The sequence below is a fragment of the Herpailurus yagouaroundi genome, unplaced genomic scaffold, assembly GCF_014898765.1.
Source record: "Herpailurus yagouaroundi ecotype Mexico unplaced genomic scaffold, PumYag 139, whole genome shotgun sequence".
Classification (NCBI taxonomy): domain Eukaryota; kingdom Metazoa; phylum Chordata; class Mammalia; order Carnivora; family Felidae; genus Herpailurus; species Herpailurus yagouaroundi.
In genome coordinates this window covers 56,070,833-56,097,602 of record NW_024412394.1, presented here as the reverse complement: position 1 = coordinate 56,097,602, position 26,770 = coordinate 56,070,833, and the positions used below count along the sequence as shown (strand labels likewise).

The following is a 26,770-nucleotide window of genomic DNA, read 5'->3' as shown; positions in this document are numbered from 1 at the left end:
TTTATTGCCTAAACTTTTCACAATTTTATGTTATTTTTATTTTTTTTATTTTTATTTTTTAATTTTTTTTAACGTTTATTTATTTTTGAGACAGAGAAAGATAGAGCATGAACGGGGGAGGGTCAGAGAGAGGGAGACACAGAATCTGAAATAGGCTCCAGGCTCTGAGCTGTCAGCACAGAGCCCGACGCGGGGCTCGGACTCACGGACCGCGAGATCATGACCTGAGCAGAAGTCGGCCACTTAACCAACTGAGCCACCCAGGCGCCCCTGTTATTTTTAGGCTATCCTTCAATATCAGGTGTTTTGCCACCTTATTCTTTACGACTCAGAAAAATTATAAGTTCATCTGGTTGTGCATATATCTTTGGGTTTATAATTTTATCTTTTCCCTGTCTCTTTTATTGGGTCTTAAGTTGTAGGGACAAGGAAGAAGTTACATCTTCAACTTAGCCATGTGGGAAAAATCACGTGATTTGAAGCTGACCCATCTGGATGAGCTCAGCAAATGGTTAACCTCTCTGAGTCTAATTTTCTCAACTAAAAAATGGCAGAAGTGATCTATTGGTAAGGATTCCCAAGAGTGCTTGCAAAGTGTCTTCCACATAGAAGTTCAACATACATATAACATCTGTTATTACTACACTCTTTGTACAGTGCTATTAACAGTGCTTAAACTATAGCTTTGCCTATTCCATAAATTTTATTCACTGGGTGAAGGGAAGCAAACACTTGAATGTCTCCTGTGGACTAATTTTTCTACAAATATAAACAAAAAAGCATAGTTGTCATGTAAAGTCATTCATTTCTTCTGTATTTAAGAAAGACTTCACCAGAAATAAACAAGGAAAACAGATTGAGACATTATACTGGACCATCACCAAGTATGTATTACTAGAATGTACTCTGGTTCCCATGCTCTATATTACATGTAGCAGAAAAGGCACATGAAGAAATCTAAGGATGGAAGAACTACATTTCTTTATGACCTTCTTTGAAAGATAAACTCCTTGGGGAAATACAATTTATTCAGATTATCAAGACCCTGCTGTGCAAATCTACAGTCTGGGAGCACACTATGGAGATCAAAAAATATTTACTTTATTCTGTTGGGTATAAAAGCTTTTAATGAATGCATAATTAAGTCAAAAAAGTGTATACAGCTTTAGAAATTCCACTGCTGAGCCAGGCCATTAATATCCAAGGCACCATACCCGGTTGTGATTCCACCTGTTTCCTATTTGGATTACAACCTAGTTATAAATCAAGGTATTATGTGACTACAGGACCTGGTGCTGCAAAAAGGATTGCACTCCAGGAGTAGAGGAGGCAGCATGAAGGGCTTTGTTGTGGGTGTGCGGGCAAGCGCTGGCCCCTTGGAACATGTTGAAACAAACAACCAAATAAACAAAACCAAAACATTTTAATAGCCTTGGGGTGAATCACGTAGCAAAAAAATTAGCATGTGTATTATGTATATAAAGGGATCTGTGAGTTTCCTCTATAAGATTTTACATGAGGGTTGATGGGGTGAAGTTAATTTTTATGAAAGAAAAAATGAGCAATTCATTGACAATGCAGACCACATTACTTGTGATATAATAAAATAATGTAAAAGTGGGTATTTTTATCTGGTATACCTTATTTTTATCTCTGCATATATATACAGAGAGATATATTTGTATATAAACATATACATATATCTGGACAACTATATGCAACTATATATTCTTATATTTATACAAATATGTATATGATACATTCTGATTCAACTAAAACAAAATAGTAGCAGCAATTGAAAAAAAACCACTGGAAAAAAAAACCCTCAGCATGCTCTAATTCTTGGAGTCTTTGAAGGCCTATTTAAATATATTTGTGGTGTATAACAGAGGAATTCTACAATTAGGTTACTAATACATTTTCATAATCAGTGTATGCATAATATCCAAGGCTCATGAATAATTTTATATTGTTCTTTGGGAAAGTCTGTAGTAAGCTGGAAATCTAGGAAGGAAGCACAGAAACATGGCCACCATCAACAACTAATAATTCGAGCCCCATTCACCATGTGTGGCAAAATGCTATTGCAAAGTTTACTAAAGCTGGCTCAGCACAGCAAGCAATTACCACTGAATTATGGACTATAGAGGAACTTAATGTACACATATTTTTCTTTCTTTAATTGAAAATAGTCTATCTGTGCAACTAAGGCTTTAAAATTTCAGTAACCATCAACTTTTTTTGAACTATGAGAGGCAAAATCAGGTTACAATTTTTTTTAAAGAACAACATAGAAGTTATTATGATGTATTTCCTTACTTAGCTCTGGTATACAAAATCAGAGTGCTGAAAATTAGCTCAATTCTGTAGACAGTCTATGTGGATAACTGCACTTAATCATTATTATACATAAAAATGAGGATTGGAAGGGGTTTTTCTTGGTGGTTTGTTTCAAATCTGCATTGTCTTGACTTTTTATATTTTGGATGTTGTGAAGGATACATAACATCGATATTTTCCTAAGTACAAACTAGGACCAGTTTGAATTTATCTGAATATGAGGACACTTTTGAAATCCAAGTGTCAGTGATTTACCAGGCACATAATTGACATGGTGTGGCAACAGCGTCTAAAGCAGTGGTTCTCAAACTGTGGTCCCCAGACCAGTATGTCGCTGTCAGTTGGGATCTTGTTAGAACACAGATTCTCAGTCTCCTCACCAGACCTCCTGAATCAGAAACTCTGGGAGTGGGTCCCAGGAGTTTGTTTTAACCAGCCATTCAGGTGATTCCACATATGGTCAAGTTTAAGAACCACTAATACAGAGTATGCATTTGAGTAAAGAATGGAATGGAATTTGATTTGCAGCAAAACAAATTGACCCCACTCCTTCATCCCAGCCTCTGCAGCGGGCAAACATACTGAATGCAGGAGGCTAAGGCCAGGGTACCTAGAGCTGATTTAATGACACAGACAAGCAGTCATTTTCCCAGGGCCTGAGCACACGTCCTTCAATGTGGGAAAAGGCCAGAAACCTGTGCTAAAGGACATCTGTGGATAGAGAATGAGAAAGGGGGAGGAGAAGGTTCAGGAAGGGATGACAATTGGGAGGGAGGTGGGCATGTCAGTAGCATTCTCCTAGTAAGGAATAACTTATATTTTTCTTCTTTTAAACAAATGCACTGCTTTCATCTCCCCTAGTTAGGAGACCTTAGAACACCACACAACTGCAGTATAAAAAATTCCTACCACAGGGAGGTTTCATGGCACCAGAAGGAACACAAACAAAGATGCATTTTTAAGCAACTACTTTATGCTAAGCTAGAAAGGAAAGCTGTTTTTCCATTTTTTTTTCTTGGATTCTGTATATGAGAATGAGGCAAGATGTTTTATTTCCAGGAAGGGTGAGAGAAATGGTAAAACAAAACTGCCTAACTGCAAAGCAACAGTACCATGTAAATGTGTTGCTTTTAAAAGCACTGATTTTGCTATTTATTAAAGCACAATTTCAGTGTATGTTTTCACAATTCAGAGGCAGAGAGAAAGTGATGGTTCATTTAAATTATTTGCGACTTTTTCCCCCTAAAATAATCAATATATGCCCTTCTACAAAATCAAAGAAAAGGGGCTAAAAGAAAAAATATCTTTTACAGAATGGTGATTACTTTCAAAATTTTCAGGAACAGACTTACTTGTCCAATATGCTGTCAATTGGAGGTAGGTAGTAAATTTGCTGACATTTCCAGGAATGAAGGAAGACAAGAGTGAAGGGAAAGGGGAAGAAGATAACTGTAGATCTAACAGAGGAATTCACAAGGGAAACAATGCATTCTATTGGCTCTGGTTTCTAGGGCACATACTATAGGCTAATACTGCACTATCTCATTGAATCCTTCAACATCCTTAAAAGGTAGATTGTATACAAGATCCCATATCTGTATTTTACAGATGAGGAGTGGGGGCAAAGAGGTTAAGTAGTTTGCCCAAGGTCACATAACTCTGGGACACAAACTTGTATCATGGGGAAATAGATAGGTAAATAAACACAGACAATATAATGTGATCAGCACCCTGGAAGACTACTCATAATTAATGAAGAAGAGAGAAATCTGACTCCAACTAGGTGGACTGACCGGGCAACTTCAAAAGAGAAGATAACACGTGAGCAAGGTACTTAAAGGTTAAAGAGGAATTCATAAGGTGACAAAAGGAGGGAAGAATAATCCACCGAGAAGGAGGCTTCATACAGAGTTTCAGGTACAGAGAAATGCATGAAGTTCATAATGACTGTGGCATCACACACAGGTAGTAATTTTTTTTAAAGGGCTCAAGAGATAGAAGTTTCATAATAAAGACGGAACCTAGGTGTCAGATTAGAAGAAATGAACCTTATCCTGAGTTTGTGGTGATCTACTGACTAATGAATGATTTTAAGCAAGACTATGACATTATCAGCCTGTTTTATTTTTGTTTTTTGGGTTTTTTTTTTGTTTTACAAACCAGTCAATTAGAATTTTTTAAAGCTATTTTTACAAAATCAGTCAAACACTTTCAAAGGAGGTAGCAGAATAGAGCAAGAGTGAAGGCAGATTCATTGGCTAGCAGGAAGTTTCTTGAGTCTAGGAAATAATGAAAATTTAAATGAAGACAGTGGTAACAAGAATAGAATGAGAGGGATTTAAAGCACTAAGAGGGTTCATACAAAAACCTGTACACAGATGTTTACGGCAGATTTATTCATAACTGCCTACACTTAGAAGCAACCAAGAAGTTCTTTCAGTAGGTGAAGGGATAAATAAACTGATACAACCAGGTAATGGAATATTATTCAGTCATAAAAATAAATGGACCATCAGGCCACAAAAAGATATAGAGGAAATATGTGAAAAGGCTACATACTGTCTGATTCCAACTTCACAACATTCTTTAACAGGTAAAACTGTGTAGACAGTAAAAAGATTAGTGGTTGCCAGGGGTTGAGGTGGGAAAGGGAGGGATGAATAGGCAGAGCACAGAAAAATTTTAGGGCAGTAAGACTACTCTGCATGATACTGTAATGGCAGATACATTTCATTATACATTTATCCAAACCTATAGAATGGACACCACCAAGAGTGAACCATAATAATGTAAACTGTTAACTCTTGATAATGATGTACCAGTGTAGGTTCACCAATGAAAACAAATGTACCACTTTGGTGGGGGATGTTAATGAGGGAGGTTATGCATATGTGGGGGAGGGTTATTAATAAGAAATGTCTGTATCTTCTTCTCAATTTTGTTGCAAACCTAAAACTGCTCTCAAAAATTGCATTTAAAAAAGTGAAAGAGGTTGAGTTGAAAGGTCTTGGTGACAATGTATGTTGGGGCACAAGGAGATGAAGGATTTTAGGATGACTCCTGGGTTTGTAGGGTGGGTTCACACTCAGAAAGGTCACGTGCCCTGTGATATCCAAGAAGAAATCCTGATTAGGCAGCTAGCCCCGAGATGATAAAACATGCCGTTCTTGGGTAAAATAAGAATGGAACACATCAGGGAGACAAGAGAGAAAAAGAACAAGGTTGGAAACCTATTGTGTAACCAGGTGATAAGGATCCAGCTTGGGTTTTAGGGAAATAAATTGTTTTGTGGGCCATTAAAGTGACTTAGATTCTACAGCAAGGTGTTGATTAGCATTAGACAATAGGCTGGGGGCACAGCTGAGCTACTACCCAGAAAGGTAATCCAGGCCTGACAGATGTCCGTGATAATGAAGATTTTAAAAACAAGGCATACTTAACAGCTGTTTAAGAAGCTAACCCAATAGAATTTAGAAGGATTCATGAGACCATGGAGCAGTGTAAGATTCTAGCAAGGTTTCTGCTTTGGGTTACTATAAGGATGGAAGTTTTCTAACAAAGATGGGGAGGAAAGGGGAGTGTGTGAGACTGGGTACAGATGAATATAAAGTGTGGGGAGGGGCAGATACCAAGTGCAAATGTTGGCTGACCAAAGAGGTCTGGCGCTCGGGAGAGGGGACTGCAATCAGTAGCCCTCAGCATGTGGATGAAAGAGAGCGACAGTAAGCAGAGAGCAGTACCAGCATGGAGCCACTGTGCCCGGATGAAGAGTGAAGGAGCTGCTCAAAGAAGAGCTTATATAGGATCTGAATGAAAAGAAGAATTAGGAGAGAGTCTTGAGAAAAGAAAACTGTAGCAGAGTGGAGCTACCAATGTGGAAATGCTGTAGAGCGGTCACATTAAGACACCACAAGGGGCCCACTGCCTTTGATAATTGGGCGGCTTTGGGACCTTTGTTGGAACAGCTGTTGAGGAGTAATGAGGCAGAGGACTGAGTTCAATAGGATTGAAGAGTGAATAGAAGATAAGGAAGTACAGACACTGATCACAGTTTGGAAGTGAATGGGAGAGGGCTGTGATACTGAGAGGAGAAGAGAAGTCTGTCCTATCTTATTGATCCTATTTTAAAAACCAAAGGAAGGAGCCAGTGGAGAAGGAGACATTGAAACCACAGGAAACACAGAAGCACACGATAGAGTCAGGGGCAGAAAGGCTGTTTAGTCTTAGAGGAAAAGGCAGACATTTGAGTAGAAACATATTGAGGGTGGATGGTGGGTGGGGGTATGAATATCTCAAATGAAACACAGATTTTCTTGTAATGCCTCTAATTTCCAAGTATTAAAAACAGAATTAAATGAGATTGATATTTGTTTGCTTTGTGTACTGATTCTGAACTCCAGCATTCATAAAACATTGAAAACGTTTTACTTTTGAGAAAAACATGCTGAAATTTTAAAATTGCCCAGCTAACAACGTTAACTTTGAATAAAAATTACTAGTAGGAGAAAAATCCTTCAAGGCAATCTTTTTTCTATTTAAAAACTTAACAAACAAGGATGATACAGTCAACCTCAGATTATCCACATAACGAATTAAAATGCCAAAATGACCCCTGGCCAGCCAGCATGCCTCTGAATTGCCACTATTGACATCCTTTGGTATGGACTTACAGAATAAAAGCCAACCTAATAGCATATGAAAAAAGTAACTGGGATCTTAAAATGGCTACTAAAAGATCTTATGGTACATATTAGAGCCAAATATTAATGTTATTTGGCAAGTATGACATTTTGGATTATCCATGCCAGAGAGCAAGTACTCTCAACTAGAGCAAATAATTAGTAGTTGGCTAAGATATACTAGGGCTGATACATTTCCATCCTTTCCGATCATTTTCACTGATTAAAAAAAATCCAAAATATTAAACCATTTGTAATGTATTTTCCAAACTTTGTACTCTAACTTTCTCCAAATAGAAAAGTATCAGCTCCAGTGAACTATGGAACAGCATGTGGTTGGTGTATTTGATTAGGGGCATATTAAATATATATGTTGGTACAATCATTTGTCTTATCTAATGTGGAAAAAATAGCTCAGTGTTAGAGAAAAATGAGCATGAGTTCTAACTTCTCAACCTTGAAGATAAATTATTCTATTCAGAACACCCACCATGTATTATATATTTAGGAGATTCTGTTAATTTAATAATTAAAATTATAATAATACATTATTTGGAAGAGATAACTTTCTATACATCACTATAGTGTTACTTAGTTAAATAATCACAACCCTATCATAATGCTGTAAAAGACGCAAGATCCTCAGTGCCAAATGCAATTCCCACAGAAAGTATTTCCAACTTACAAAAATGTATTCAATGGGTAAAACTAATGAAAGACTGACTTATTAATATATTTTCTTCTTCTAATATAAAATCTCAATATGGAAAAAGCAGGGCAAAATTACTGAGTGGATGCACTATTCATTCCCTCAATACATACTGCTGTGAACTGAACTGTAGCCCTCCAAAATTCCTGTGTTGAAGCTCTAAGCCTCCATGTGATGGTAGTTGGAGATGTGGCCTTTGGGAGGTGATTCAGAAGAGTGAAGGGCGGGGGAGGGGGCTCATGTGATAGCATTAGTGTCCTTATATGAAGACACGTCCAAGAGCCTGCTGTCTCTCTACCCTGCAAGAACACAGCAAGAAGGTGGCCATCTGCAAGCCAGGAAGAGGGTTCTCACCAGAACACCACTGCACTGGCACCCTGACTTCAGACTTCCAGCCTCTGAAACTGTGAAAAATCAGGTCTATTGTTTCAATCACCTAATCTGGAGCATTTTGTTATGGCAGCCCAAGCTGACAAATACACATCCTGAGCTCATGTGATGAGAAGGAAGGGTAAGACATAGAGGGCAGTTAGGCCTGATCCCTGCCTTCAAGAGCCCCGGGGTAAACTGAGGTGGGCGAGACATTCTGCAAGCACATTAACCCATGAGGAAATTGATGCAAAAGCAGCAGTCTAATACTTTCAGCCTCTGTGAAGCTATTTCAAGGATCCAGTGCTTCTCAAAGTTGAAAGCGGAAAACATACATTCTTGGTAAAAGAACAGTAAAACCACCATTTATGGGGGAAAAAAAGGAACAAAATATCCAGAATTCTAATATCCCCATGAGAGACTAACATTCTATAAACCTTTGTACCTTCACCGAAGAGAGAAAAATGACGAATTCTCACGGTAGCCCATTTAGTGTAAACTAAATGAAGACAAGGGATGACTAATAAGCATCAGTCACAGAGGAGGGAGATTTAGGGCGCGAAGCTGTTTGCTCCCTCTCACTCCTTTACGTTCTTGGCTTCGGAATGATTAATAGCCAGAATTTTGGTTTTGCTTTACTAGATGATCCAAATGTGCACACTGTAAACAGAACAACGCCTTCAATCTGGTGAAATGATCTTTTACGCTTGTAAAAGCAGAAAATAAAACAAATGAAAAAAATAATAATAAAACAAATGCCCCTCTGTTTTCCTGGTGGTGATAAAACACTCTACCTAAAGCACGCATGTCCCTTCCCTCTCCCTTCACAGCAGCGCGTCTCCTCTTTCAGGTCACGTCTTTCACATAAAAGTGCTAAACTAATGCCGCTTAATGACAAATTAATGTCCATGAATAAAAAATACACCTCTAATAGCATAGAGTAATTTGCCATTACAATATCATCATTGGACATGCCCCTGGTTTAATACGATGTATTTAATTCATAACCTAATGAGTGATATATAAAAAGAGGGAGATGAACCCTGCAATTACATTTATGTGAGTCTGTCACCTTATTTGTAAAACCTTAGAGTCATTTACATTCAAATTAGAACAAATGAGTGATTTCACAAAGTGCAGTGATAAATGACCACAGCAGCCCAAGACAAAACTGTATTTCCTGTGAACACATTAACAGTTTCCTATTATTTGTTAAAAATTACACTGCATATTGCCCAGTGTGGTGTGAATAATGACTTTTTTACTGATTAGGTCAGAAGACTAATATGTAGCAAAATAAATAATTTTTCTTTTCATTTTTTCTGATTTTTGCTTTAAATTAACTACTGAATTCTGGTGGATTCATACTGCCACCTGCTGCCTAGGAATAGACACTAAGAGTGTTTTCCTATCAAAAGGAGTTTATTCACCACTTTTGTGGCCTTATTTAGAAAGTCTACGTGACTGTTCTTTCTTTTCGGTATATTTCAACTGCATGTCATACTCAAGGCTGATACTTGGCAAACAAACAAAAAAAACCACTTGCTAATTAAACAATAAGATATGCTATTTGTTCTTTGGAGGAGGTGGTACAAAATATACAAACTTTTTTTTTTTAAAGCTAACTACAAAAAAAAAACATTTTCAGCAAAGCATGTGTCTCCTAATGCACCACTTTCAGGGGATACAAAGTCCAGTGGCCAGTTCCCCTGATTTTATGACACGTGCATCAGGAAAGGAGAAGGTGGGGGAGGGGTGTGTGTGTGTGTGTGTGTGTGTGTGTGTGTGTGTGTGTGTGATGTTTTCGCTGCTCCTGCTCCTTGGTACAGTCTGAGGGGGCTGAAAGCCTCTGCCTGTCACCTACCCTTCTCCCCTAATGGCAAGTCCCAGAATGAAAGGCCACCTTAGAGGCCAGAGCACACAGTGGGATAGAAAAGGCACTAAGGTTGCCAAGGAGGCTGGGGAGAAACCAGCCTGGCCTCAGAGATGAGGCTAAGGATGTTCCAGAATGGTCCTCAGAGGAGCTAATGGGCCTTTCCACTGGATCAACATCCTAGTTCTGAATTGAAGTTTTTCCATCCATAAAAAGAAAATAATAGTCACCCGCTTTAAGGGGTTCCTTAGCAGAGGGAAAATGAGAATCACTGTCCAAAACATTTAGTACGGAGAAGCCCTCAATAAAAGCTGTTTCCCTCTCTAGGAAAGCTACTGATGGTTCTGGGGACTATGGTTTGGCATGGAGAGAGGCTAGAAACATGCAGACCCTTCAGGAGGATATGATGAACTCAAATCTATAGCCAATAACAATGAGAGCCTCCAAAAAGAGTAAGAACATTAGTGATGAAGAAAAGGATCAGATCTGAGAGGTATTTGGGAGGTAGAATCAACTGAGCTTGGTAACTAATTGGATATGACGGTGAGGAAGGATTCTAAGACTACGTCCAAATTTCTAGACGACTAGTAGGTTGATGGTACTATCAATAGAGAAAAGGATATGTTAAGTTTGAACTGCTTGTATGGTATTTAGGTGGAGATGTTCAGCAGCTAATTTTAAAAGCCTAGGAGAAATCACAGTTGGTAAAACAAACTGGATTCAAAAAGTCTGTAACGTTTACCTGAGGGACTCACTAAACCAGGGGACACACTAGGTACCACTACATCTGTAGCCTATCACTCCTGAGGATGGTCTGCAGAGTTCCTTTATAAGATTTAAAATAGTGAATGGCATGTATAGAAACATGTATACTCTGAAAAGCAAGCTAATTCATGCATTTTACTGAACCCATTTTGAAGACAATAACTGCTCTTTAATGAATTTAATAAATAGCATCTTTCTGATGAAATTTTTAAAAGGAGCACCATGTACAAGGAAGAGGAGCAGAAGGAGGGAGGAGAAGGGAAATAAGGGTTCATATTTTGTTTGGACCTGGATCTCAAACAGCAGATGAAGGTCGACAGGTCATGCATATTAAGAGTACACTAACAGGACAGGCCACATAGGAGGGTCATCTGGAACTGCATGGCCACGTGGGTGAAGAAGGATACAAACCCGAGCTGTTGTTGGTAAATCCCCTTATCTTGGGATGAGGCTAGTGCTGTAGCCACTGCCCATTCCAAGCCCCCTCCCCCACCAATACTCATCTTTCCCACCACTGGTCTCCCCATTTATTCCTCAAACATGCACTGAGAACCTGTGTGTTCACAAGAGCCTGGGGACTAAAAATGAATAAGGTGAAGGCCCCACAGCCTAGGAAGCTAATTCAATGACTGTCCTCAATGCCTGAGGAAGATTGCTCCCACGGTTTGGGGTCCCTGCCCTCAGCAGCCTACCAGAGGGAAAACAAGAAAAATAAGAGCATGCAGTGGACTCAAGTGCCCCTTCCACTTGCTGGGGGTGGCAGCAGTGGCATTTACATCTGCACAGAGGAGTTTCAGGCCAGGCAACAGCTGATGACTCCAAGACTGAAGGAGTGTCAACCACAGGGTTCTCCTTAGACTTGTTTTTTAATGAGCACCAGAGAACAATAGGAGGGATCAGAGCAAGGTCTATCTTTCACAACTCTGGAAGAAAACCAAAGAGTGGTAATTTCAGAATAACAGATAAGACCAGACATCTTAGTGGGGAGAACGGCCTCACAGACTCCTAGTTGGACAAAGTACTAAACAAGAATGGAGAATATGTTAGCCTTGATTGATAGGGCACAACTTCTCTGGGTATTTTAAGCACTGAATATTTTTCATTGTAACAAAAATATTTTAATACACCCGATAAAATGGTCCCTTATGAAATTAAGAATCAGTTGAACGATCATACCAAAACACTGTAAGTAGGGAGTTATAAGACTGTATCAAAATATAAAAGCAGACTGACCCACTCTGGTAATTTTACAATCCTAAAAAAGAGGAAGGGTATGTGTTTTTTAAAAGACTGACATAATGAAGATTTCTACATACACATGGCTTTGGTTCCCTTGAGGTTTTCTTCCCCAAGTTGGACACCATGCAACATCACAGATAAAAAGGAAAAATAAAGTTCCATGAGAGAACAAAATAGAAACACTGGAGAAAAGAAAGTGAAAATTTCAACCATTGATCAAGTAGGATAATAATAAGCAAACTGTCCACAAAATATATCTATATGCAAGTGACATTTTTCCTCAACATAATAATGAACTGCAAAAATTAAGTTCCAAAGCGCACAAGTCACTTGGTATCTCAACAAATTCATCTGATGGGGTAAGGGAAAGTACCCATGAACTTCTGATGTTCATCCGGAATGCTCATTTATAGAAATTACAGGTGTATGTAAACACACACACACACACACACACACACACTGGTATATACACACTATTCTAACATGCATCACGATAATGAGCACTATGACCAAATTTTTGGCAACATACATTATTGAATATTACCTGCCATGGAAAAAGTGAATCAGGTGATGATGCTGAAGGCTCAAGTTGCAATATTTGATGTAAAAATGTCAAATAAAAGTAATTTCAATTTCACAAGTCAAACACACACCTCTGAAGTCTTGTAACCTTTCTCTGTTATTCCCATTTGCTACTTGCAGAAAGGGATTAAAAACAGCTCTCCCATACCACCCAACACTATTGAGGGGAAAAGAAAGGAAAATAAGATGAAAATAGTTAAACATTTACTGTTAGATTAAATGCACTGAGATAATGACAAAACTTTCATCTACTGTGTTTGAACTGTTTCTCAGGTGACCGTGGCTGACACCCCTCACACTATCTCACCGGGAAGCACTGGCTCCCATTTCCCAAGGTTGCTGGGAAGATGCAATCGGATGATACACGAGAAAGAGATTTAGTAACTACCTCCCTAGTGAGTAACGGAAGTCAACAATAATGGCTTTCTTTAGAATTAGAGAAAATGACTAGGAAGAAAATAAAATAATTGGGCAGGAAAACAAATAGGATTTTTGTACTTACTAACATGTCATATGCACAAGGACAGTAGAACTAAATTGTGTGGGTTTGTCGTTTTTAAAAATGTATTTTCACTGTTGCTATAATGCTGTAATAAATGCAAATAAAAATCATGCCCGTGGAGGAAATGAGAGATCCCGATATAGGAAATTAGTACTTAACTCTGTAAAATGAGCCTCACAGCTACACTGTCTGCCTAAGACATCCCATATCTTCCTACTGAAACAAAAGTTTTTATCCAAGAACAAAGAGTGGTCTCCGGAATCAGAAAGGCCTATCACTCACCAGCTATATCACCTCAGGCAAACTGAGTACTTTGAAAAATCTCTGACTTTTCACCCATTAAAATGTGCAAAATTGTTACGAAGGCTGAACATGGAACACGGGTGCTCAGTGGATGGGCGTCTTCTCCCTCTCCCCCTCCCGGAGCCCCTCCTGATCATCCCGGCACAGCAGGGGAAGGAGGGCACAGATCACTTAGCACTTTTCCAGCACTTACTGCCTGGAAAGTTCATGCGGTAATTAACTATATATGACTTGGTGATATATTAGCTACTGTTGCTGAAATCTTAAGTGTCTATCCAACTTTTTGTGCATTTGGGGTTATTCCTGCAGCCAGACAACACTGCTTCAAAGGAAGACCCTTCTCAGTGTCATCTCCCAAGTGCCTCGGCAGTCAACCCTGGGCATGACTGTTGAGTTACTCTGCTGCCCAAGGGCAGTGAGGATCTGGAGTAGGCAGGGAGTGTGGGGGACATGAGAGCTTCAGTTGCCCTTCTGGGAATCTCTTGGCCTGTGTCCTAGAGAAATTCTACTACAACAAGCCACCCCCAACTTCCATTTTACAGTCTTGGCACAGGTGAAGTGGGGGAGGGTACAGCTGATGACTGCAGGGGGAAGGGACACGAAGGGCACAGTAGCAGGATGAAAGCTCACATACCTGGATGAGATAGTGGGAACATAAATTGAGAAGCTCCAACAGCTGTAGGTGACTGCCAGCTGCTAATACATCCTGGATCACACCTGGCTCCAACAAAATCTGTTTTGGTTTTTAATAAAAAGAAAGCTATCAGTTACTTACAAATTAATACTTGCTTAATATGCAAATACACTGTATTTAAATTGCTGCTGAACAGCCTATATCTGAATTAATATTGTGCTTTATTATGGAAGTCAGTTCTTTTTCTTCTATTCTGATTGAGCTATGGCCCCCACTCAGATAGCTGAGTTGTCACTTCCAGAACCCATTTCTTATGTGTAAAGCTCTGCACTTAACCACTTATTTTTGTAGGAAGGCATGAACATTTGCAAAGAACAATTCTTAAAATTCTATTTGTGATGGAGGTAATCTTATAAAATGAAAAAGAACCAAAGTTTAGTTTTTCAAAGTACATTTCACAATTTTGTAGGTCACAGAAACAGTATTGTTAACAGACACTTTAGGGAAAGGGGGCTTATGTTTCCCCCTTTCAATAGGAGACCACAGCGGCTACTATTCCATTGTACTTCAGAGTCCTACAACAGCAAATTTCAACCAAAACCTTCATGTTTCTTTTTCCCAATCTCAGATTCTCTAATCCTTTCCACTTCAAATGTAAGAAGGAGAAACCGCATTTTCAGACTACAAAGAAATCACAGAGAAGTAAAGTTTCCCCAAAACACTAGTGATATCACTTCTGCCTTTTTTTCTGGCTAAGTCCAACTTTGTGTCTCCTTGTTGCCAGTTCTTGAGCTGCTGCACAGGGCTGGAGGCAAACACACAACCACAATGACTAACTTCCTTTTACATGCGTGACTGCCAGGCACAAAGAGGCCAAAAGTCCTGGACCTGCCATCCCAACCCACCCCCAAGCCCAGGGTTTCCCAAAGTCTCATCTCTGCACGAGCAGCACCAGCAGCACCTGGGAATATGTCACAATTGCAAATTCTTCCGTACCTCCCCAGATCTAAATGAATTAGAAACTTTCAGGGTGAGGTCCAGCAACGAGTGTTGTAACAAGGTCCCTGGTGGTTCTGATGCACAAGGGAAGCCTAACAAACACTGGTGTGGTCAACTCACTCTACTCCTTCCCCCCTTTCTCTTCAAGCCTCCACCTGCTCCTTTCTCTCCTTACCCTAACCCCATGATCTTCCAAAGGTTCCCAACACCAAATCTACCAAGCCACCTATCATATTTGTATCAGCACATTTGGTTTTACTCAACATTCCATTTGTGCACTAGATCTCAACCCCTTCTGCCAGCAATTGGCCCCTCTTGTTCCCACAGCATTATCTGTTCTCTTTTTACTGATGATAATTCCCATCAGCATACAAATATGCCTTTATGGCTTTTATTTCAAGAAATAAAAATCCCCTCCCTTGACCCTACAGCTCCCTCCATGCCCCCTTCCTAGCAAAGTTCTTCAGGAAAGTTGTCTATATAAAACACCACTATTTGCTTTACTCTGTTCTCTCTTGAAACCACTTCTGTTGAGTTTTGTCCCAATGTTCCCCTAAAAGTGTTCTCATTCTCATCAAGGTCACCAAGGATTTCCAAATCCAAGAGCCATTTCTCAATACTTATTATTTATCAATTTTTTTAGAGAGACAGCATGTGCTCACAGGCGCGCACAAGCAGGAAAGGGGCAGAGAGAGAGAGAGGGAAAGAGAATCTGAAGCAGGCTCCACGTCCAGTGCAGAGACCGGTTCAGGGCTCAATCTCATGACTCTGAGATCATGACCTGAGGTGAAACCAAGAGTTGGACGGACTCTTAACTGAGCCACCCAGGCACCCTACCATTTCTCAACATTTAATCTTACTCAAGTCAGCAGCAGTTAGCAAAGCTGCTCTCTCTCTCTCCTGCTGGAACAATTTCTTCCTCTGCCTCTGTGACAGCACTCGTTCTCTGTTTCTTCTACTTCATTAACTATCCCCTCTCCATCTCCTTTCCACCTGTTAAGCTTTGGGGACATCCAAAATCAGTCTCCAGACCTCTTCTTCCCTCTCTCCACTCATTCCATGGATGATCTCATGTAATCCCATGACTTTAAAACTATCTGTACACTCATTACACTCACATTTTTTTTTTCCTCTAGCCCCAACCTCACCCTTGAACTCCAGACTGTGATATCCAACTGCCTATTTCCACTTGGATATCTAATGGGGAGCTCAAACTGAAGGTACCCCAAACTTATCTCTTGATCCTCTCTACCAACAACCAAACCTGCTCCTATCCCAATCCTACCATCTCAGCAAACAGAAACTCTTGGTTACTGAGGCTATAAACCCAATCAATTCCTGACTCCTCTTACTTTCCTCACACCTCACATCTGATCATCAGCCACTCCTATCGGCTCTATCTTCCAAATAGTTCCAGAATCCAGCAACCACTTAATACTACCACCATCGTTATCACTCTTGTCCAATCCACAGTCTTCCGAGATTTACTAGAATAGCCTCCTAACTGGTCAAACTTCTTTCCCCTTTGCCCCCTTGCACCGTTTTTAAAATATCAATCAAATTGACCCTGTAAAGATATGACTGAAATTATGTCGCTCCCTTATGCAGAACTCTCCAATGACTTTTTATCTCATTGGAAAAAAAGCCAATCTTCACTGTAACATAAATGTTTCTGTGAATACCCTGAGCACCTGTGTGTCTACAACTAGTTGCTGTTTTCTCTGCCTGGGTCACTCTTCTTCAAGATACCAGTATGGCTCACTCATTCATGACCTCAGACCTCTGTTCAGATATCATCTTACCTGAGAGGACTTCTGTGGCCATTCTAGGTAAAAGAGTACCTTGCTCCCTATCACCCTCATTCCTTATCTCCTTCCTTTGCTTTATCCCTCCTAGTAATTACCCCCTCTCGACATCATATGTATTTATTTATTTGATTATTTTATGTTTCTCCACCCACAGGATATAAGATCCAGGAGAGCAGGGACTTGCTCTATTTTGTACCCCCAGCACTGAGAACAATGCCCAGCACATAGCTTTCCATATTGATAAACTTATTTCCATAAATTATTGATGAATTAATTTATCTCTCGATATATTTTTAAATTCAGAATTAATTCCATTGATTAGTAAAATGTAAGAAAAGGGGATTATAAATTATATTCTGTACTAAAAAAGTGAAAAAGTTAAGCACACATGGCAAAAATATCCATGCTCATCTTGTTCTCAAAATTCTTTATAGCTCCTTTCCCATCTAGTCAGAAGGAGAAGCCTGAATTTCTCCAGCTCCTCGAGGAGACAGGCTTTGACTGACATTCAGGAAATTATCGCAGCTCCCATCACAGAAGCAAGGATGTAGTATATTCTTGCAGAAGAGGCATGGCCTAAGGCGCAGAATGGGGAATAGATGGATTAGAAAGGTTAGTCTTAGCCTTTAAATCCTGTCAGCTGTGCTTATTTCACACGACTGGCATGCATGATAACCTTCAAGGCTCAGCAATGCCAAACATAAAGACAGATATCACAGACAGACAAGATGAATATTCCATAGCATGTGTAACATGTCCAGCGGGCTCACTTCGAGAAACCCTCACAGGAGGCACCCAGACCGGGATTGTTTTTGCCTTTGTTTCTCAGTTTTTGTTCTGTGCGTTGTTTTTTTGTTTTTTCTTCTTCTCTTATAAGTTTTCCTAGAAGATGCCTTAGTGCAGAAAATCCCTAACTGTGTTTAAAGTTTGGACACAGTTTGGAAAAAAATAGAAACAAAACAAAAATCAAACCCCTACCAGGAAAGCTGGGTCACACCTATGGGAACAGGATGCGCATTGGCAAGCCTCACTTGCACTGAAGTCTTTCAAATTCAGCTTTGTTATCTTTGGTGACTGGTTGTTCTAATATATTTTTCCAGAGAATTTGTGTTTGGGCAGGAGTACAAACAAAGGTTTAATCTCCTCATGATTTACAGTATGATGAACATGCCTATCAGCTTCTAGAAGAACTGGCCGAAAACAGCCTTCTGCAGAAGGAAGCGATCTCAAACACACCCATTTGCAGAAGACAACTAAGGCAGCTAAGTTTAAGTGCTGCAAAGCATATGCTGGTTACACTTAGGCCTTTCAGAATCATGTACCCATCAACATCTGGTCTGGTACTCAAAGCAGGACAGGCAGGGGGCAAGGGTCACTCGAGGACCGCCTATAGGAAGGGGGGTGTCCCCTGAGAGTTCAGAGCATTAAGTGGTGGAGTGGCAGCTAATGGTAGTGGCTTGACACCTCCAGTCACTCATCAAATTGGAGGAGTTTAGCTCAGACAGAGGTATCAACAGGGGACAACTCAAATGTCTGAATAACCAAAGACATCAAGAAATGTATCAAGGATGCATAAAGCCAAGTGGTCCAGAAGGCAGTGGGGGAAGGTACAAACCATTAAAGCTGCCAAACTGGATTGGCATTTCCTCTTCCGCCAGTGACATTCACGTGCCTGGGTGGAAGCAGAGCTGGGACTTCTTCAGACCGGACTAAGAAGTTTTGATGCAATCTTAGGTGGGGTGTGAGTACCTCTTGTTCACAGGGCCATCTGGATGGAATATTTTCTCCCTGCCATCCACTCACCTCTGACCTCTAGATGGCAGAATACAGGAAGCTGAACTTGAAAGGGGGAGCTGAACAGTGCTTGCTGGGGACATGACAGTCTCATTATGGAACCTCTCCTGCAGTTTGTGGCAAGCTAGGTTATGTGAACTAAGGTCCACATCTGACGCCTACCCCAAATTCTGAGACTCCGCATGAGTTCCCTAAGAACTCGCCAGTTATGGCCAGGGTGATGCTGGGTGGTCTGACAAACTTTAAGTAGACATAAAAGCCACAAAGTGGCTAGAAGGTGGTGGTCTCTAAAGATACCACTGTGAGTTATTACATCAGAATTCAGTCATGAGGTTGGTCCAATTGCCCAGTGGAAGGAGGCACTCTTGAGTACGCAATCCAAATGTGTCCTCTGGACACCAATCTAAGCAGGGCTGGTAGTGGAGAGCTGAACTGGCATAATCTCTAACGAAGCCCTTCCAACCTGGAATGAGGCAGGGGCTTCTGGTCCCAGCAATACCTTCAAGCAGGACATGGGGCCAAAAGACTCCTGAAAGAGGAGAATGGAGCCTGAGGTGAGATTCTGCACAGGACATGATGAGATGGGTCATCTCTGTCAGCCCAGACTCACCCGCTGGGCTCTGGGAGGGTGGGGTAGGGCTGACATAGCACACAGACCCCAAGGTGTCCCTGAATTTCCTTCTTCAGCTTCTTCTCCCACATCACCAAGCATCCACCCTCTTAATTCTGGCTCCGTGTTCTTCTTTTTCTTCTCTTTATTTTCTCTCCCACTTTCACCTTGCTTCTTGGATTAGCTACTGGCAGGGACTGCCTTTAATAGCCATGGCAAGTCTCAGTGCAACCTTTTTTTCTGCCTTATGAACAGATGTATTGGCATCCTCAGAAAATTTTGTATCTCAGTTCTTTGAAGTTATATTCTTCATTTCTTGCTTTAGGAGACTTTTAAATAACTTACTTCTAGATTTATTGATAGAGTAGCCTGAAGAGCCGAACACATTAAAGCTAGACAAGGTCTCTACGAAACATATAACTGTGCACACAGCAGCATAAGCATTTTTGCAAGCATCCAAACAATTGCAAATTAGATGGTCTTAATACTATTTATAAGGATAAGGGAGCACATTTTTCTCTTTTTTATGCTTTGTCTCTTTTGGATTTTTTTTTTCTATGTAGTATAGAGAAATGGTAAATTATTATGATTTTGAATATCTAAACCATCAAGTAAATTGAATACAACAGTGCAGATAACTTTCAAGTGATCAAATATTTAAGACACATAAATGAAATCCTTTGCATAAAGCTTTTCAAAAGACTTCTTATAGACAGAATAAGATCTAGCTATGTGAAATTGCCATCAATTTAGGTTTTGTTTCAAAGCCGTTAGACTAAGGATTTTTTATCCACCAGGTGGCGCCTATGTTTAAAGCAAAATTATTTTCTAAATTGCTCAGATATTGCACGTCTGTAATTGACACCCTAAGTTTATTTTTAGAAACAAACAAAATAATTCAAGGAAGGATAATAAAACATATGAATTCTACTTTCTATATGTCTCTATTATTTGGGTAATTGTTCATAAATTTTTGCTGCCGTGCTCGATCTGAACAATACTAATTAGAATTCAGCAGATCTCCACAAATTAGGTCCCAATTTACGGATACAGTTCAAACTTTTTGTCCTTGTATTTGGAAACTATCATGATGTGGCCACAACCTTCTTTTAAAAATGTATTTCCACTGATGCAGCCTATGGTCCCTTGACTACAGCCAACAGCCCACTGCTCTCCACACTGAGGCAGCACTTTTTTCTCCACCTCGAATGCCCTCCTAACTTCTTCAGTCTCCCTATTTCAAAATTCTACTCATTCAAGATTCTAAGTTCATTTCCTATACAAAGTTTGCAAGGTCTTCCTCCACCCCAGCCTCCAGCTGGGATTAATCTCCTGGGACTCCAAACTACCAGAGATGTATACTGGTGTATAGTGAACTAACTAAGTCCATGGCTCTAGGTCACACTGCCTGACTTCAAAGCCTGGCTTCTACACTTGCTGGCAGAATGAGATCAGGAAAACTACTCAGTTTTGTGTGCCTCAGTGTCCTCCTCTATACATGAAAATAAATATTAATATATAATAAATATATATATAATAATTAATATATAATAAATATATATATAATAAATATAAATATACCCAAAGATTGTTTTAAGGACTGAGAAAATGCATGTGTATCATTATAACTGTGTGTGGCTGTGTGTCAACAAAAGGGCTCAAAACCAGTATGTGACTTACATTTCTCATAAAATGGATTAAGCAGCTTGGAGTACCACCAAGCCAGACTACTTGTATTCTATTTGGCCAATCGTAGGCCATAGTTTCAGGTTCACAAAATGGCTACTATACCTCCAGGCATTGCATTTGCAGTCAAAGCATAAAGAAAAGAGAGGGCAAAATCAAAAACCAAGTGCCAGTTGAGTCTGTCATTATTTACCGGGAAACAACAGATCTCCTACAAACTCGGCTACATAGACTTCCATTTCCATTTCATTTGTCAGGACGAGGTCATGCAGCTACCCATAGTGGAAAAGAACCTGGGAAATAGGACTCTTTATGGTTATACGCACTATTGTTCCAAATCAAATTGGAATTCTCTAGAAAGAAAAAAAGGAAATGGATATCATACAGGCAACCAGAGCACAGGTCATGGCTCTTAGCACAGTATCTATTTATGGTTAATCTGCGATAAATGTTAGCTATTGTCTGTTTCCTTTGCATGTAACTAAGTGTTTTAGCCCTGAGTGAGTTATGTGTGTATACCTTAGTTTTACCTATCCTATTTCATGTTTGTTGCTATTGAACATGCTAGAAGAGCAGTCTAGATTTACTTATTAAAGGAATTCTCAGGCTTAAACAATACAGTTCCTGAGGAAAATGTTAAAAAATGTCAAACACCTCTATGGAGGAGCCTGGTCAGATGCTAATCCTTAATAAGGATTACCTAATTGAAGGAATTAAATAAAAGGGCACAACAGACATTTCAACTAACAGTTGTAATCATATGTTTAAGTAAAGGTAACCTATGGGTTGGGTGAGGTATATAATGAATTTGTGATTTGATTATTAAGTCTTTACGTTACAAATTTTGACAGGTGGCTTTCCTCCAAATATACCAGTACACTTATACAAATTTCTAAAGGATCTCAATATTAAACTTTTAAAAATACTAATTTATCTTCAATTTATAGAAAAAAAAGAATCCATGTATTCTTTTCCATGTATTGGAATACGAAAAGAGAGAAAACAAAGTTGATTTTCACGATATTTTTCAAGAATGTTAAAAGCCACAAAGGTAAAATAATAATAAAAATATCCTAGTAAAAAAAGAAAAGTGTGGAAATTGCTTTGAGATTCTATAATTTTTCTTCCTAAGTTTATACATCCTCATCTGGTTAATTTGAAATTTCTAAGGTTACAGGCAGGTTACAGAAGCACGCCCTTCTCCAGGATGCTGAGAAGAAACCTAAGAATAAATAAGGACACTAAGACTCCATTGCCAGGAAAACTACATGCTGCCTTGCCTGCAAAAATTTCACTTAGGACCATTAATGCAATTTAGAGGATGTTCCTGTCTATAGATGTTGCTGCTGGGACTAGTTCTTCCTTTCCTATTTTAGGACATGCCACAGGATGACGGATGAAATACTCCAGCTAGATGCTCCAGGAGAGAGAGAAGAAAAAAATCAAAAGGAATTATGAAGCTGTGGTGTAATTAATGCTACAATAGGGGTAGGCACAGAGGGCTGTAGGAGTACTTGGCTGAAGACAATTCATTTCACCGAATTTGTGAAATAATTCTTCATATGAAAAAACTTGGTTCTTTTATATTGTATGAACAACCCCCACCCCTTTCTTTTGGCTCCTTCTCCATTAGCATTATCCTGGCATTTCAAAGCTCGGAGATCAATAGGTCTGTCAGACAGTCATTTCCAACATAGTTTTCTTCATTATGTTTAAATTAATAAAATATATTATTTAACAAAATGTAAAGTTAAATTATACATACTTGCATTACCTAGAAAAATATGGCCCAATTATTTGAAAAAGCAGAACAAATTTTTGATAGTTTCTAAGAGAAATAAGCAGTCCCAGCTATTAAATATAATGAAACATGAAAGTCATTACAGGTTATAAGAAAAGCCGAATTAATTATTAAGACTTACTTTTATAACCAGTGCTCTTTCAAGTGTGATGAACATGGGAAGGTTCATCCCACAGAGCTTTATTAGTGAAGCTGGGCTTCTCCACACAGAGCTAGTTTCTTACAATGCTAATATGACCAAACAAGAAAAAAACATTACTAAAAAATGCTGACATCTGAAGATGGAAGGGCTCTGCAAGAATGAATAGGGCTAATTCCAATGTTCACTTATAGTTGGCTACTACTTTGTCACTGCTAGGTACTCAAGCACAAATAAAAACAAAGAACCCGAGGAGATGATTATGCTATGGGGTAATTCATGCCAAAACAGTGGTGGCCACAGTATGCTAAAAGAGCTCTTCACTGTGAATGCCTCATTTCATAGAAAAATATTTCTATTTTTCACATGAAAAATATCATTCATATCCAGTTTCATTTGGGAAATCCCTTGTATTTGCTTTATGAAGAATGGAGGTAAACTATGGCTGTAGGGTCCACTGTAGGAATGTGGGCAAGTCATTAACAGGTTTGTTTTTAGCACTGTTGTACAAAAAATGGGAGATGACTACTACTTACTTGCATAAAGTCTTCATAAGGATAAAATGAGATAACCCAAGTAAAATTCTTAGAATAATGCCTGGTATTTTTTATTCAATTCCATTAAAAAAATAAATCTACTTCACAAATAATTATCCCCTATTGCCAGTTTGTATACTGCCTACCATGTACCGGGTACCTTGTGAGGTAATTTCATAGGTTTTCTTTCCTTCTTACACCCTTTCCCACTCATCACTCCTGCAAGGTAAATATCATGCCCACATGCCAAATGAAGAAACCGAGGGCAGAGAAATTCACCCATTCAAGTAGCAAACCTTTTCTGAGTGTTTACAATATTCCAGGCACCTTTCTAGGAACTGTGGATATGATTATAAACAAGACAAACAAGTTCCCTTGTTGCATGGTGCTCATAGTCTAGGTTTTGGCCATCGGGGTAGACTGCAGGGCTACCGATTGGCAAGAGAAAACCAAGGGGAGAAAGGTTTGGAGGAAGGATCACCAGTTTCATTTTGGGATATGTTAAGTTTGTAATGCCTATTAGTCATCCAAATGGAGATATTGAAATACGGAAAGATACGAGTCTAGTTGACAAGCTACAAGCCCCATACCAAATTTTCCAATCACATATTTTTGTATGACCTATGAGCTAAAAAAAGTTTAAGAAATACTTTTCTACTTGCATTTTTCAAAATTTAGTTTTATTTTTTCTCATAAAATTTCTTTTTGAGAGCACTTTCAAATTCATAACAAATTGAGCAGAAAGTACACAAAGTTTCTTATACCTCCTGCCCCAACACATGCATAATCATTATCAACATCTCCCACCAGAGTGATACAGTAGTTACAACTGATTAACCTACATTAATACATTCTCATCACCCGAAGTCCACAGCTTACATTATGTTCACTCCAGATGTTAGGTTTGGATAAATGTATAATGACATGTAACCACCATTATAGTATCAAAGTTTTTTTACTGCCCTAAAAATACTCTGTACTCCACCCTATTCCTCCCTTCCCACCCCGCAGCCCCTGAAAACCACTGATCTTTTTACTCCATAGTTTTTCCTTTTCCAGGATGTCATATGCAGTTGACCTTTGAACAACAGGTGTTTGAACTGCATAGGTCCACTTATATGTGGAATTTTTTTGATAAATATAGTATAGTATTATAATGTATACTCTCATGATTTGCTTAATAGCATTCTTTTCTCTATTATCACTTTATTGTAATATTATAGTATAAAATACATATATAGAATTTGTGTTTATACTATGGGAAAGGCTTCTGGTCAACATTAGGCTATTGGTAGTTATGTTTTGTGGAAGTGAAAAGTTCTACATGATTGTCAACTGCATGAGGAAGGAGATGGTGCCCGTAACCTTCACTTTATTCAAGGGTCAACTGCAATTGGCCTCCCAAAGTATGCAACCTTTTCAGATTCGCTATTTTCAGTTACTAATATGTATTTAAGTTTCCTCTATGTCTTTTCATGGCTTGATAGCTCATTTTTTCTTAGCACTGGATCATATTCCATTGTCTGGATTTACTATAGTTTATCTATTGACCTGCTGATGGACACCTTGCTTGCTTCCAGCTTTTGGCAATTAAGAATAAAGCTGCTGTAAACATCCATGTGCAGGATTTTGTGTGGACGTTAAGTTTTCAACTCCTTTGGGTAAATACCAAGAAGTGTGATTGCTGGATCGTATGGTAAGAACATGTTTAGTTTTGTAATGTTCTCCCAGTTAGTGGCTCATATTGCCATTCTCTTGACATTGACTTTTGCAGTATAGTTTTTAATGTTAATGAAGTTAAATTTATCCATTCTTTCCTTCATGGGTCATGCGTCTGGTGCTATATCTAAAAAGTCATTACTACACCCTAAGTTATCTGAGTGTCTCCTGTTATCTTCTAGCAGTTTTACAGTTTCGCATTTTACATTTAGGGTTGGTGATTCATTGTGAATTACCTTTGGTGAAGAATGTAAAGTCTTTGTCTACATTCATTTTTTTTTTTTGCATGTGGATGTCTAATTGTTCCATCACCATTTGTTTAAAAGACTATCTTTGATCCGTTATATTATCTTTGTTTCTTTGTCAAAGACCAGTTGACCACACTTATGTGAGTCTACTTCTGGGTTCTCTATTCTGTTCTATTGATCTGTGTGGCTATTCTTTCACCACTACCACACTGTCTTGATTACAGTAGCTTTAGAGTAACTCTTGAAGTCAGGTAATGCCAGTCTTCCAACTTTGTTCTTCTGCTTCAATATTTTGTTAGTCATTCTTGGTCTTTTGCCTCTCCGTATAAACTTTGGAATCCGTTTGTTGATACCCACAAGATAACTCGCTAGGATTATGATTACAGTGAATCTATAGGTCAAATTAGGAAATTGGGAAGAACTGACATCTTAACAACAGGAGTCTTCCTACTCATGAACATCAGCATGAACATGAACACAGAATATCTCTCCATTTGGTTCTTTTGATTTCTTCTGTCAGAGTTTTATAATTTTCCTCATATAGATTTTGTTCATATTTTGTTAGATTTATTTCTAGGTATTTCAGTTTGGGGTTACTAATATCTAAGAATGGTTTTAACTTTTTTAAATAGTTGGGAAAAAACAAAAGTTTGATACTGGCATACCTCAGAGGTACTGTATATTCACACCACAATAAAGCAAATATTGCAATAAAACAAGCCAAATGAATTTTTTGATTTGCCAGTGCATATAAAAGTTATGTTCACAACATACTGTGGTCTGTTAAGCGTGTAGTAGCATTATGTCTAAAAAACAATGTACATACCTTACTTTAAAAATAGTTTACTGTTGGGGTTCCTAGGTGGCTCCTGACTTCAGCTCCTGAAGCTCCTGAAGCTTCTGACTTCAGCTCAGGTCATGATCTCACAGTTCATGAGTTCAAGCCCCACATTGGGCTCTGTGCGGACAGCTCAGAGACTGGAGCCTGCTTTGGATTCTGTATCTCCCTCTCTCTCTGCCCCTCCCCCACTCCCATTCTGTCTCTCTCTCAAAAATAAACATTAACACTTTTTTAATATAGTATCACCAAAATCCACACCCGAAAAACAAATAATCCAATGAAGAAATGGGCAGAAGACATAGACACTTATCCATAGAAGACATCCAGATGGCCAACAGACACATGAAATGATGCTCAACATCACTCATCATCAGGGAAATACAAATCAAAGCCACACAGAGATACCACCTCACACCGGTCAGAGTGGCTAAAATGAATAAATCAGGAAACTATGGATGCTGGCGAGGATGTGAAGAAATGGGAACCCTCTTGCACTGTTGGTAGGAATGCAAACTGGTGCAGCCGCTCTAAAAAACAGTGTGGTGGTTCCTCAAAAAGTTAAAAATAGAACTACTCTATGACCCAGCAATAGCA

At 39.1% G+C, this 26,770-nt stretch overlaps 1 protein-coding gene across 9 annotated transcripts in view; it reads right to left on the bottom strand.

Moving 5' to 3' along the window:
* The window catches only part of KLHL32 (kelch like family member 32), a 249,371-nt gene that overhangs the window by 106,052 nt on the left and 116,549 nt on the right, over positions 1 to 26,770 (bottom strand). For 8 of the 9 annotated variants that reach the window (XR_005789913.1, XR_005789915.1, XM_040474214.1 and 5 more), the window contains one exon: positions 13,996 to 14,094. Coding sequence is in view for 6 of the 9 variants with exons in the window: in XM_040474214.1 (XP_040330148.1) it covers positions 13,996 to 14,094 (99 nt within the window). In the remaining 3 variants the exon portion in view is untranslated. Of the gene's footprint in view, positions 1 to 13,995; positions 14,095 to 26,770 lie in introns of those variants that run through there. The other variant, XM_040474218.1, reaches the window with a different exon arrangement.